The sequence below is a fragment of the Balaenoptera musculus genome, chromosome 20 (genome assembly GCF_009873245.2).
Source record: "Balaenoptera musculus isolate JJ_BM4_2016_0621 chromosome 20, mBalMus1.pri.v3, whole genome shotgun sequence".
Taxonomy (NCBI): Eukaryota; Metazoa; Chordata; class Mammalia; order Artiodactyla; family Balaenopteridae; genus Balaenoptera; species Balaenoptera musculus.
Window position 1 is genome coordinate 38256896 of NC_045804.1, and position 13831 is coordinate 38270726.

Below are 13831 nucleotides of genomic sequence, written 5' to 3' on the forward strand. Positions count from 1 at the left end.
GAAAATCCCATGATCCATATTAAAGTACAAGCATATTACAGACTTTTCCCTCACTGGCTTCACGTTATTTAACCATAGTTTAATAATATCCCTACCAAATATCCCTTTTGTTTCCACACTGAAGGCTAGTGATAGGGAAATAAATAAAAATCAAACTGAGCACATGTATCACACAATTTTCATTTGCTCATTTCAGTGTGATATGATATGTGACATGATATGTCTGTGCCAGAGCCTTCAGTTGTCCAAAAGCATTGCTCTAAGGATGTTTTCTCACTCTTTCTAGCCAGCCAAGCATACAGGAGAATAAGAAATAGGCGCCGGACAGTGGTTGAGAATCCGCCTGCCAGTGCAGGGGACACGGGTTCGAGTCCTGGTCCGGGAAGATCCCACATGCTGGGGAGCAACTAAGCCCGTTTGCCACAACTACTGAGCCTGCGCTCTAAGCCCATGAGCCACAACTACTGGGCCCGCACGCCACAACTACTGGAGCCCGCGCACCTACAGCCTGTGCTCTGCAACAAAGAGAAGCCACCACAATGAGAAGCACTTGCACCGCAACGAAGAGTAGCCCCCGCTCGCCGCAACTAGGGAAAGCCTGTGCTCAGCAACGAAGACCCAACGCAGCCAAAAATAAATAAATTAAATAAATAAATTAAAAAAAAAAAAAGGAAATAGGCGCTGGAGGTTCCTGAAGAGAGGCATATTAAAATACATAGTGGCCCTTTAAAGATAAAATGTGTTACATGGTGATCAATCAGAAAAAAAATATCACAGGTAACCAATGAAGTATTATGAAAAATGCTGCATCTAATATTTAGGATGTACAAGACTCTGCTCAACTAGGCACTTAAGCTTATGGTTAGATACTATGTGGTTTTGCTCAAGTATATTGAGGCATTAACTTGAAGGGATTTGATGAAAAATTCTGAAAAGGCATCTGCTTATTTGCAACGCATTCTTGCTAAGGGCACATTATAAAGTAGTTCCCTCCACACTTTCCAACAAATAAGCTGAATCTTACAAAAAAAATCCATGAGTAGTTGGGCTCTTCTTGAAATCAGCAATCTCACTGTACCAATCAGCACTTATTCTTATTTATTACAATTCAAAGGGATTTGAATACCAATTCCATTATTAAAAATTTTGAGGGGACTTCCCTGGTGTTGCAGTGGTTAAGAATCCGCCTGCTAATGCAGGGACACAGGTTCGAGCCCTGGTCCAGGAAGATCCCACATGCCGTGGAGCAACTAAGCCCGTGCGCCACAACTACTGAAGCCCGCACACCTAGAGCCCATGCTCCGCAACAACAGAAGCCACCGCAATGAGAAGCCCGCGCACCGCAACAAAGAGTAGCCCCTGCTCGCCGCAACTAGAGAAAACCCACGCACAGCAATGAAGACCCAACACAGCCAAAAATAAATAAATAAATAAATAATAAATTAAAAAAAAATTTTTGAGGGTCGGATTTAAACTTTAGTTTATATTGTGCTACTCTGAGGATGGGGTTACTGGCAGCATTTTTTAAATTATTTTTTTAGTTAGAGAAAATAGGTACTAAGGTATTTCTCATAAATAATTAAATAGACACAGTTAAGATACTGATAAAAATCTGGGCCCATGGTTCTTAACAGGGTTTCTCTTCTTTATTATCACAATAATGTTATCACTCATAGGCATGAGGTTAGGACACAGATGATCTCAGTTTTCGAATAGTGCCTGAAGGTCTTCCATAAAATCCACTAGGTTATACCAGATAATGAAAACCAGAGATAAACCAAATATAAATATAGCTATACTAACATCACTTATTATTTAAAAATATGAATGCCATTTCTGGAGAGTTATAAATTAAAACACAAGCTTTAATTTCTTCATCCATTTTTAAAAATTCTATTTTTCCCTAAAAATGAGATACAGAAGCATATGAACTATAAAAATGTGTGTAAAACCAAAATATAATTCTGCAAATTGTCACTAAAATAATACAGGCTTTAAATATATTGTGCTTATAACATGATATATACTTTGATACATCATAAGAAAAAAGCATGGGGGCTTCCTTGGTGGCACAGTGGTTAAGAATCTGCCTGTCAGTGCAGGGGACACAGGTTTGAGCCCTGGTCTGGGAAGATGCCGCAGAGCAACTGGGCCCGTGTACCACAACTACTGAGCCTGCGCTCTAGAGGTCGCGAACCACAACTACTGAGCCTGCATGCCTAGAGCCCATGCTCTGCAACAAGAGAAGCCACCACAATGAGAAGTCAGTGCACGGCAACGAGTAGCTCCCGCTCGCCGGAACTAGATAAAGCCCGCCTGAAGCAATGAAGACCCAACACAGCCAAAAATAAATAAAATTAAAAATAAATCTACAAAAAAAAAAAGAAAGAAAAAAGCATGGAAAATAATGGAAGCTTATTTTCCCCCTAATTTGAGCTACTTAACAAATTCACCAGCATAATTTATCAACGCAGAGAAATCTATTTAATATTAGGGAAATTTTAGAAAGAGAAGAACAGCATTCAGAATTTCTGTATTTTATGTTTTTATACATACCACTAATAAAACTAAAGTCAATTTCACAAATTGACAGGAGAAGCAGATGTAAAACTTTAAAAATCGCCCTAGAATTTTAGGCAAGTACATCACTGATAATATTTGTATTATTTGTGTAAATAAAAAGGTAATAAGCAGCCAATTTTGTCACAGCCTAAATTTTTGATGTGCTGCTTTAAAATGTCTGTGAAACTGACAAGTTTTGCTTGGTTATCTTGTAAAGGAAATCACCACAGCAAACTAAACTTACTGATGAATTGTAAACGTTTCCATTAGAAATGTAAGCTGGGTGAAAGGGTTAAAAAGAAATAAAAATGGGTGGGTTTACATGTTCAAAAACACAGGGGCTTTTTGGGCAAATAAATTAGTTGCAGACACTGGAAGCTTGCTTATCAGGAGGTACATTAAGCATATGACTTCATGGGTAGCTTTTCAGTCCACTTTTTTTTTTTTTAAGTTTTAAAATTAATTAATTAATTAATTTATTTATTTTTGGCTGCGTTGGGTCTTCGTTGCTGCGCGGGCTTTCTCTAGTTGCGGCGAGCGGGGGCTACTCTTCGTAGTGGTGCGCGGGCTTCTCACTGCGGTGGCTTCTCTTGTTGTGGAGCATGGGCTCTAGGCATGTGGGCTTCAGTAGTTGTGGCATGCAGCCTCAGTAGTTGTGGCTCACAGGCTCAGTAGTTGTGGTGCATGGGCTTAGTTGCTCTGCGGCATGTGGGATCTTCCCAGACCAGGGCTCGAACCCGTGTCCCCTGCATTGGCAGGCGGATTCTTAACCACTGTGCCACCAGGGAAGCCCTGTATTTTCAATGAGAGTAGAAAAAAATATATTCTCCTAAAATGAACAAAGTTGGCATCTCTCCCTGGAAAGCCGTAAAGGTAAGACAGGAATGAAAGCAAGCACACAACAATGGCAACAACCATCTGGGATTCTGTTCGTAAAGTACTGCAAAAGCAGGGCTAAGATGTGCTGCTTACATTTTGGTGGCACCATGGTGTTTCCCAGGAATAACATACATATCATACGATCACTAATACCAGAGTATATAAAGAACCCTGATATTAAACCATGCTCTTTACTCCAAACTTGCCTTGGCCCAAGAGTTGATAAAAGCATTGCTAGGAGTAAATGCCAAATTAACAAACCAGAAGTTCCTCTGGGGTTTATTTTTGTACTCCTAGTACCTAATACAGGCACTGAGGAAGAAAGTTATTACATCCTAAAGGCTTGAATGAAACACAAGGAAACATTTCTAGAACCTAAGAGCTGTAAAAGATTGAATATTTCTAGAGATATTTAAGCAGTACACTTTCTACTTTAACTTTCACACATACACCTTACCTTTCCTGTAATTTCCCCCCACCTCCCCACGCCCTCCCCATTGCTCGGAGAAAAGGGTTAGAACAAATGACTGTGGAAAGATGTTCCAAATTTGATTGTCCAATACAGAGAGGTAGAGTGTGGTACTGTTCCCAGGAAGAACTCCTCAGTAGAGGATACAAATTTCACAGCATGCGCGGTTAAGCTTTGAAGGACATCATTTGACCTATGGATTATCTAAATCCTACACATCAGGTTTCTAGTAGGATTTAGCCACAAATATGACTTTACATATATGGCTCTCAAATTATCATTCTACATTCCTTTCTACTCTATTTAAGCCCTTCTATCAGAGATAGGAACCACACAGGCACACAAGCCCTCTCACTTCTTCTCATTAAATTACAGCCAATTTTGAAAATCTTGAGACGTAGAAGACTGGTTGCTGCCTTGCGCGCAGTCCACAGATTGCTGCACTGCCAATAGCTCAAGTCTTGTTTTGAGCGTTAAAATAACCGAAAGTGGTCACAGGAGTCTAACTTGGCTTGAAGGCTTCCAATGAAAGGGAATGCACTATCTTCAAAGGAAATTGCATTGATGTGGGGTTTGCCCTAAATTTTAGAAAATAGTTTTTCTAAATTATCTGTTATTTTATTATCTAATAACTGAACCACATTTTTCTTTCTTGTAATTTCCAGAGCTACAAAACGAAACAAAAACCACCACACACAGTAAAATAAAAGAATGTTTGGGATGCTACTGAAAGAACCATAAAAATCTCTTATTAAAAATTGAAATAATTTATCCATTTAAGGAAACAAAAACTTACCTGAAGATTTACTCTCTGCTGTCTGTTCAAGTTCTCTGAAAGCACTATATTTATCACCAGGCTCTATGATGAAAAGACAGAAGCCCAATTAAGGTTAGGAACCTTAAGATCACAGCTCAAGGACATTCACCATAAAAGGTCACCACTAAAGACAAAAATTTACATTCATAGGTTCATGAATTTATGAACTGTTTTTACCTCCAAATGGAACAGTATTTTCAGAGGACTTGTCAGCTGCAATTCCTTTAAACACAGCATATTTATCCACTGAAGCTGATCCTTTAGTTCCAGGAAGTGGCATCAACAAAGAAGGGGCACTAAAAGGGAAAAAGAAATACTTCTTAATGACTAGAACATTGTCTCCTTACTTTGTCATCAAGGAAGAACTTAGAATTAAAATGGCACACAGATACCTAGTTAAAACTCATGGCTCCATGCTTTAAAAGTTAGAAACTATACATGTACACCACAAATGACAAAAAAAACACATCCTTTTCCTTGAAAAAAAATATATTGAAACAACACTCAAGCAATAATTCTTTTCTTGATTATGTGAAGAGGAGTCAGATCCACGCTGACCATCTAATCATCTTTAAGCCATAAGAATCACTGGAATGGCATTAGAAATAGATTATTACAGAATGATGACGTCCTGTAATTTTAAATTTAGGTCCATAAAACTGTGAAAGTGAACTGCTCCAAGTACGTATACCCAATATTTTAAAGTAAATTATGTTAACCTTAATATAAATTATTCTCTAAAATGGGTTCAGAATGCAGAGGTGGAATAGTTAAGATAAAAATCTATTTATGAAATGCTGTTCAAGCCAAGATGTAAATTGTCCTTCTTTTGATCACACTGCATTGCTTACTGGCAGAAGTTCCCACATCTGATAAGCAGGAGTAGAGTTAATATAATTTGCATTTTTACAAGGATCACATCAGCAGTTCCAGAAGCTATCTTTGCAGCAAAACAACAATCACTTCAAAATTAGATAAAGATACTTTTGCCTGTGGTCACATTTCCCTGCTGGATGGAAAAATAGTGTAATGAGTAGTATCTGTGTGGGTAATTCTTGGGCGGCTTAAACACAGACTATAAAAGCACTGCCTTTTTTTTTTTTTTCCCTTATCAGACCCAGGCAGCTCCCTGGAAGAACCACCTTTACATATGAATGACTACATTCCACTACTAGTTTGTGTCATTCAATACCATACACACAAGTTATATAAATGGATTTCCATTGAGTTCTTTGCCCTGGAGCAAAAATTTTCTACAGTTATTTAAATCTTCTTATCAGTGGCCTACAAGCAAGGTAAAAACCCTGCTCTTGCACATGCATGCTAATGGGCATCTGCAGTGCCTGGAGGACTTAGTGCTATCAAATGTTATAATTTCACACCAATACCAAACAGCTGCTACATATTTGATCTGGACAAATAGGTCACTGTTTATACAGTATAGGTGGATTTCTAAAAGTTCCATAAGTAATTAAACTATAACACACTGAACAGAATGTTATATAGGAATAAAGGTAATTAATGTCTTAGGAAAAAACCACAAAGTTGAATGATCTATTTGTTTTTTCATGATCGCCAACGTTAGCTATAGCCCTTTAACGTCCATGGTAAAATCTTCTACTAAATATGACATTTATTTGAATGTTATTAATTTAAAAATTATTTTCAGAATTGGGAAAAAACCAGAGGATCTTCAGAGTAATGTAGTACTGCTGAGTGAAGTCAACAAAATAAAATTCCATTCAAAAAATGCTATGACTCAGACTATAATTTTATGCATATTACAAAGGAAAAATTCATTCCAGTTCTTTCCTTAAAGTTTTTATTAAATTAAAAAAACCCGTAATCACCATGAAAGTTTTATGCCAGTTATATATATCTGTTCCAAACATGCAAATGGTTATTTCTACTGTTTAATACTAACGAAAGGTACTCAGTGAGAGAGGCATACTGCTTTAAAATTTAAGAACCTGCATTCTATTGAAAGATGAGACTTTAGAGAATTTGGCCACAAAAAAGTGCTTTGCTTTTTCTCTAGTGTATCATTTGTGTTTTACAGTTACTTCACGTAGCTGTGGTAGGTGACTTGACTTAGTTGCTCAACCTGCTAAATACACCCATTTAAAAAGCAAAGAAAATAAACCAACTCAAAACTCCTACGCCTTAATCCTTTTTGAACTATTCTATCGCCAGCGCCCCATGACCGCTTTGTTTATCATACGAGGCTCCCCAGTGCCCAGCACACGGGAGGTATTTTCCGAATGGATAAATGAATGATGTTGCTCCCTTCCAGATGCCCTTTCATGCCAGCTCAAGTGCTATTCCTCCTTTGACTTTGACATTCAGTTCAACACCGAGTCCAACCAATTTCTCAGATACATACTTTTTGGTATCTGTAACTCTAAACCCAGGGTAACTCTCATAACCTCACAACAGGATTACCTGTTGGAAGCTGCATTTATCCCATACCTAGTAGCAAAAATCACTTTCACCATGCCACTTATTTCTAAAATGCTTTACAGATTATGTCACAAATCATAAGGCATCCCATAACTGGTGCCTGCCCTTAACTAGTGTCATTTTTTCAGACTAACAATACTCTCCGCTCCAGCCTATTTTAACACCTTACTTGCCTTTTCATCTTCTCGAACAAATAATGTCCATTTTTGCTTAAAAATACTGCTCAACGTGGTCTTACCTATTTATATCATGATTTAACAAATATCCTTTTAAAATAACTCACAATATGGAATACAGATCATCATAAACTAGGGAATTCATTATACATGAACACACAAACACACCACTGAAGGAGCAATTCTAAGAGAGTTTTATTAGATAATATAAATATCCAGATAAAACTAACTATCTTTAGAGCAGAAACTGTGCTTTTTGCTTCTGTACTTCTAGTGCCTACCCCAATGTCTGGCACACAGGAGATGCTATGTAAATGTTTCTGAATGAATAAAGAAACAATGAGTATGGATTCTTAGACATGAACGAAATGTTTTCATGCAAGGAAAGCACAGAAGTAGTCAAGCCAGAACTGAAGAAGAAAAATCTGCAAAGTATGGCTGTATATGAAAGTAAACTACTGTGTGGAGATAATGCCACACAAAATTGCTAATACCCCATATATCTCAGGTCTGGCCACCATCTTAAAACTTTCTATGCCCAAATTTTAATTTCATCTGCTGAAAGTTTTCTCCCTGAGGAATGAACCATCAATTTGTTAAATTCGGTTTGTAACCTTCATACTACAATATATTCATCCAACAAACCTTTATTAATTACATATCACAGGCTAAGTATTACATACAGAGACATGAAATACTGTCTTCAGGTACTTACAGCCTAGTGAGGGGAACAGTCAGGTAAACCAGTAATGGCAATTACGACACAGATATTCACAGGCTACCATGGCAGTAGAGAAGGAGAAGCCCTTAACTCATCTTAGAGGTGGGGACTGATGGAGTGGAGTTAGTAAATACTTCCTATAATGAACCGATTTTCGACATGGAACTAGAATTAACTATAGAGAGAATTTCAGATTGAAGAAAACAGAATGGAAAAGGCCAGAAGCTTGAAAGAGCATGGTCAGTTTGGTGGTTTACGTGTGGCTGGAGGTAAGCTGTGGAGAAACGGCAACAGTCAAGAGGGTTGGCAGGAGCCAGATCACACACGGCCTTTTCCCACGCCAAGCAGATCTGACAGAGTTAATGGCGGTAAAGGAGAGAGAAGGGAGACAAAAACAGCATGTTTCTGATTAGGTGACTGGATATGGTGATCTAACAAATTTTTATTTAGCTTTGAGCAGGAAAACAATGAATCATTTTATGGAGGTAATTTGAGATGCCTTGGGTCATTCAGATATGTTCTAGATAGCAGTAGAACATATCAATTTGTGCAGAGGAAGAGACCTGAGAAAGAAGTGTTATGTGTCTATCAGGTTAATACGTGTGTGTGCTAGTATAGCGGGCTTGGAACTCCCAGTACTTTACAGTCACACCCCACGTATGTTTCTTCTATGTGTCATTTACAAGTGTCTGATGTATTCTTAAAATCAGGAGAATAATTCTTTCCCTAATTTCTAATTCTCTATAATGCCTATCCCTTAGTTTTTCTTACAGTGTCTGCAGGAAGTGTTGACTAAGAAATAATCAATTGGTTAAAATAGAAAAGATGAATGAAACTGCACAAATAGGAACATAAGAGAAATGGAATATGTACCCTGACAAAAACAAGTTCCAAAAACAACCAAAGACATTCACATTGCCTACTCAAAGCCTCATGTGCTCTACTCGGTGGAAGAAGTATCTACTAAGTACTTTTAAAAAATGATGGAGACAGGAGCTTCAAGATGGCGGAAGAGTAAGATGTGGAGATCACCTTCCTCCCCACACCCCACAAATACATCAGAAATACATCTACACGTGGAACAACCCCTACAGAACACCTACTGAACGCTGGCAGAAGACCTCAGACCTCCCAAAAGGCAAGAAACTCCCCACGTACCTGGGTAGGGCAAAAGAAAGAAGAAAAAACAGAGACAAAAGAATACAGACAGGACCTGCACCAGTGGGAGGGAGCTGTGAAGGAGGAAAGGTTTCCACACACTAGGAAGCCCCTTCACTGGTGGAGAAGGGGGGTGGCGGAGGGGGGAAGCTTCAGAGCCACGGAGGAGAGCGCAGCCACAGGGGTGCGGAGGGCAAAGTGGAGAGATTCCCGCACAGAGGATCGGTGCCGACCAGCACTCACCAGCCCGAGAGGCTTGTCTGCTCACCCGCTGGGGCGGGCGGGGCTGGGAGCTGAGGCTCTGGCTTCGGTGGGATCGCAGGGAGAGGCCTGGGGTTGGCGGCGTGAACACAGCCTGAAGGGGTTAGTGCACCACAGCTAGCCGGGAGGGAGTCCGGGAAAAGGTCTGCAGCTGCCGAAGAGGCAAGAGACCACTGATTTGGGGTGTGCAAGGAGAGGGGATTCAGAGCACCACCTAAATGAGCTCCAGAGACGGGCGTGAGCCGCGGCTATCAGTGCAGACCCCAGAGATGGGCATGAGATGCTAACGCTGCTGCTGCCGCCACCAAGAAGCCTGTGTGCGAGCACAGGTCACTCTCCACACTTCCCCTCCCGGGAGCCTGTGCAGCCCGCCACTGCCAGGGTCCCGTGATCCAGGGACAACTTCTCCAGGAGAACACAGTGCGCCTCAGGCTGGTGCAACATCACGCTGGCCTCTGCCACCGCAGGCTCGCCCTGCATTCTGTACCCCTCCCTCCCCCCAGCCTGAGTGAGCCAGAGTCCCCGAATCAGCTGCTCCTTTAAACCCGTCCTGTCTGAGCGAAGAACAGACGCCCTCAGGCGACCTACATGCAGAGGCGGGGCCAAATCCAAAGCTGAACCCCAGGAGCTGTGCGAAGAACAAAGAAGAGGAAGGGAAATATCTCCCAGCAGCCTCAGGAGCAGCGGATTAAATCTCCACAATCAACTTGATGTACCCTGCATCTGTGGAATACCTGAATAGACAAGGAATCATCCCAAATTGCAGAGGTGGACTTTGGGAGCAACGATATATATATTTTTTTCCCTTTTTCTCTTTTTGTCAGTGTGTATGCGTATGCTTCTGTGTGTGATTTTGTCTGTATAGCTTTGCTTTTACCATTTGTCCTAGGGTTCTGTCTGTCCGGTTTTTTTGTTTTTTTTTTTAGTATAGTTTTCAGTGCTTGTTATCATTGGTGGGTTTGTTTTTTGGTTTGGTTGTTCTTTCTTTCTTTTTTAATTACTTAAAAAAATATTTTTAATAATAATTTTTTTTTATTTTAATAACTTTATTTTATCTTTTTCTTTCTTTCTTTTTTTCTCCCTTTTATTCTGAGCCATGTGGATGACAGGCTCTTGGTGCTCCAGCCAGGTGTCAGGGCTGTGCCTCTGAGGTGGGAGAGCCAAGTTCAGGACATTGGTCCACAAGAGACCTCCCAGCTCCACGTAATATCAAACGGCGAAAATCTCCCAGAGATTTCCATCTCAACGCCAAGACCCAGCTCCACTCAACAACTAGCAAGCTACAGTGCTGGACACCCTACGCCAAACAACTAGCAAGACAGGAACACAACCCCATCCATTGGCAGAGAGGCTGCCTAAAATCATAATAAGGTCACAGATACCCCAAAACACACCACCAGACGTGGACCTGCCCACCAGAAAGACAAGATCCAGCCTCATCCACCAGAACACAGGCACTAGTCCCCTCCACCAGGAAGCCTACACAACCCACTGAAACAACCTTAGCCACTGGGGGGCAGACACCAAAAACAATGCGAACTACGAACCTGCAGCCTGCGAAAAGGAGACCCCAAACACAGTAAGTTAAGCAAAATGAGAAGACAAAGAAACACGCAGCAGATGAAGGAGCAAGGTAAAAACCCACCAGACCTAAGAAATAAAGAGGAAATAGGCAGTCTACCTGAAAAAGAATTCAGAATGATAGTAAAGATGATCCAAAATCTTGGAAATAGAATGGAGAAAATACAAGAAACATTTAACAAGGACCTAGAAGAACTAAAGAGCAAACAAACAATCATGAACAACACAATAAATGAAATTAAAAATACTCTAGGGCTTCCCTGATGGCGCAGTGGTTGAGAATCTGCCTGCCAATGCAAGGGACACGGGTTTGAGCCCTGGTCTGGGAAGATCCCACATGCCGCACAGCAACTAGGCCCGTGAGCCACAACTACTGAGCCTGCGTGTCTGGAGCCTGTGCTCTGCAACAAGAGAGGCCGCGATAGTAAGAGGCCCGCGCACCGCAATGAAGAGTGGCCCCCGCTCGCCACAACTGGAGAAAGCCCTTGCACAGAAATGAAGACCCAACACAGCCAAAAATAAATAAATAATTAAAAAAAAAAAAAGTCATTCTCCTACATACCACAATACCATTAAAAAAAAAAAAAATCTCTAGATGGGATCAATAGCAGAATTACTAAGGCAGAAGAACGGATAAGTGACCTGGCAGATAAAATAGTAGAAATAACCACTGCAGAGCAGAATAAAGAAAAAAGAATGAAAAGAATTGAGGACAGTCTCAGAGATCTCTGGGACAATATTAAATGCACCAACATGCAAATTAGAGGGGTCCCAGAAGAAGAAGAGAAAAAGAAAGGGACCGAGAAAGTATTTGAAGAGATTATACCTGAAAACTTCCCTAATATGGGAAAGGAAATAGTTAATCAAGTCCAGGAAGCACAGAGAGTCCCATACAGCATAAATCCAAGGAGAAACACGCCAAGACACATATTAAACTATCAAAAATTAAATACAAAGAAAAAATATTAAAAGCAGCAAGGGAAAAACAACAAATAACATACAAGGGAATCCCCATAAGGTTAACAGCTGATCTTTCAGCAGAAACTCTCCAAGCCAGAAGGGAGTGGCAGGACATATTTAAAGTGATGAAAGGGAAAAACCTACAACCAAGATTACTCTACCCAGCAAGGATCTCATTCAGATTCGAAGGAGAAATTAAAACCTTTACAGACAAGCAAAAGCCAAGAGAATTCAGCACCACCAAACCACCTTTACAACAAATGCTAAAGGAACTTCTCTAGGCAGGAAACACAAGAGAAGGAAAAGACCTACAATAACAAACCCAAAACAATTAAGAAAATGGTAATAGGAACATACATATTGATAATTACCTTAAATGTAAATGGATTAAATGCTCCAACCAAAAGACACAGACTGGCGGAATGGATACAAAAACAAGACCCATATATATGCTGTCTACAAGAGATCCACTTCAGACCTAGGGACACATACAGACTGAAAGTGAGGGGATGGAAAAAGATACTCCATGAGAATGGAAATCAAAAGAAAGCTGGAGTAGCAATTCTCATATCAGACAAAATAGACTTTAAAACAAAGACTATTACAAGAGACAAAGAAGGACACTACATAATGATCAAGGGATCAATCCAAGAAGAAGATATAACAATGTAAATATTTATGCACCCAACACAGGAGCACCTCAATACATAAGGCAAGTACTAACAGCCATAAAAGGGGAAATTGACAGTAACACAACCATAGTAGGGGACTTTAACATGCCACTTTCACCAATGGACAGATCATCCAAAATGAAAATAAATAAGGAAACACAGCTTTAAATGATACATTAAACAACATGGACTTAATTGATATTTATAGGACATTCCATCCAAAAACAACAGAATACACTTTCTTCTCAAGTGCTCATGGAACATTCTCTAGGATAGATCGTATCTTGGGTCACAAATCAAGCCTTGGTAAATTTAAGAAAATTGAAATCGTATCAATTATCTTTTCTGACCACAACGCTATGAGACTAGATATCAATTACAGGAAAAAATCTGTAAAAAATACAAACACATGGAGGCTAAACAATACACTACTTAATAACCAAGAGATCACTGCAGAAATCAGAGAGGAAATCAAAAAATACCTAGAAACAAATGAAAATGAAAACACGACGACCCAAAACCTATGGGATGCAGCAAAAGCACTTCTAAGAGGGAAGTTTATAGCAATACAATCCTACCTTAAGAAACAAGAAGCACCTCAAATAAACAACCTAACCTTACAGCTAAAGCAATTAGAGAAAGAAGAACAAAAAAACCCCAAAGTTAGCAGAAGAAAAGAAATCATAAAGATCAGATCAGAAGTAAATGAAAAAGAAATGAAGGAAACTATAGCAAAGATCAATAAAACTAAAAGCTGGTTCTTTGAGAAGATAAACAAAATTGATAAACCATTAGCCAGACTCATCAAGAAAAAAAGGGAGAAGACTCAAATCAATAGAATTAGAAATGAAAAAGGAGAAGTAACAACTGACACTGCAGAAATACAAAGGATCATGAGAGATTACTACAAGCAACTATATGCCAATAAAATGCACAACCTGGAAGAAATGGACAAATTCTTAGAAATGCACAACCTTCCGAGACTGAACCAAGAAGAAATAGAAAATATGAACAGACCAATCACAAGCACTGAAATTGAAACTGTGATTAAAAATCTTCCAACAAACAAAAGCTCAGGACCAGATGGCTTCACAGGCGAATTTTATCAAACACTTA

At 39.7% G+C, this 13831-nt stretch overlaps 1 protein-coding gene across 24 annotated transcripts in view; it reads right to left on the bottom strand.

The window, feature by feature from the left end:
- The window catches only part of SYNRG (synergin gamma), a 92981-nt gene that overhangs the window by 36103 nt on the left and 43047 nt on the right, over positions 1–13831 (bottom strand). For all 24 annotated transcript variants that reach the window (XR_005017734.1, XR_005017735.1, XM_036836162.1 and 21 more), the window contains 2 exons: positions 4905–5023; positions 4707–4769 (listed from right to left, as the gene is read on the bottom strand). Coding sequence is in view for 22 of the 24 variants with exons in the window: in XM_036836162.1 (XP_036692057.1) it covers positions 4707–4769; positions 4905–5023 (182 nt within the window). In the remaining 2 variants the exon portion in view is untranslated. The remainder of the gene's footprint in view (positions 1–4706; positions 4770–4904; positions 5024–13831) is intronic.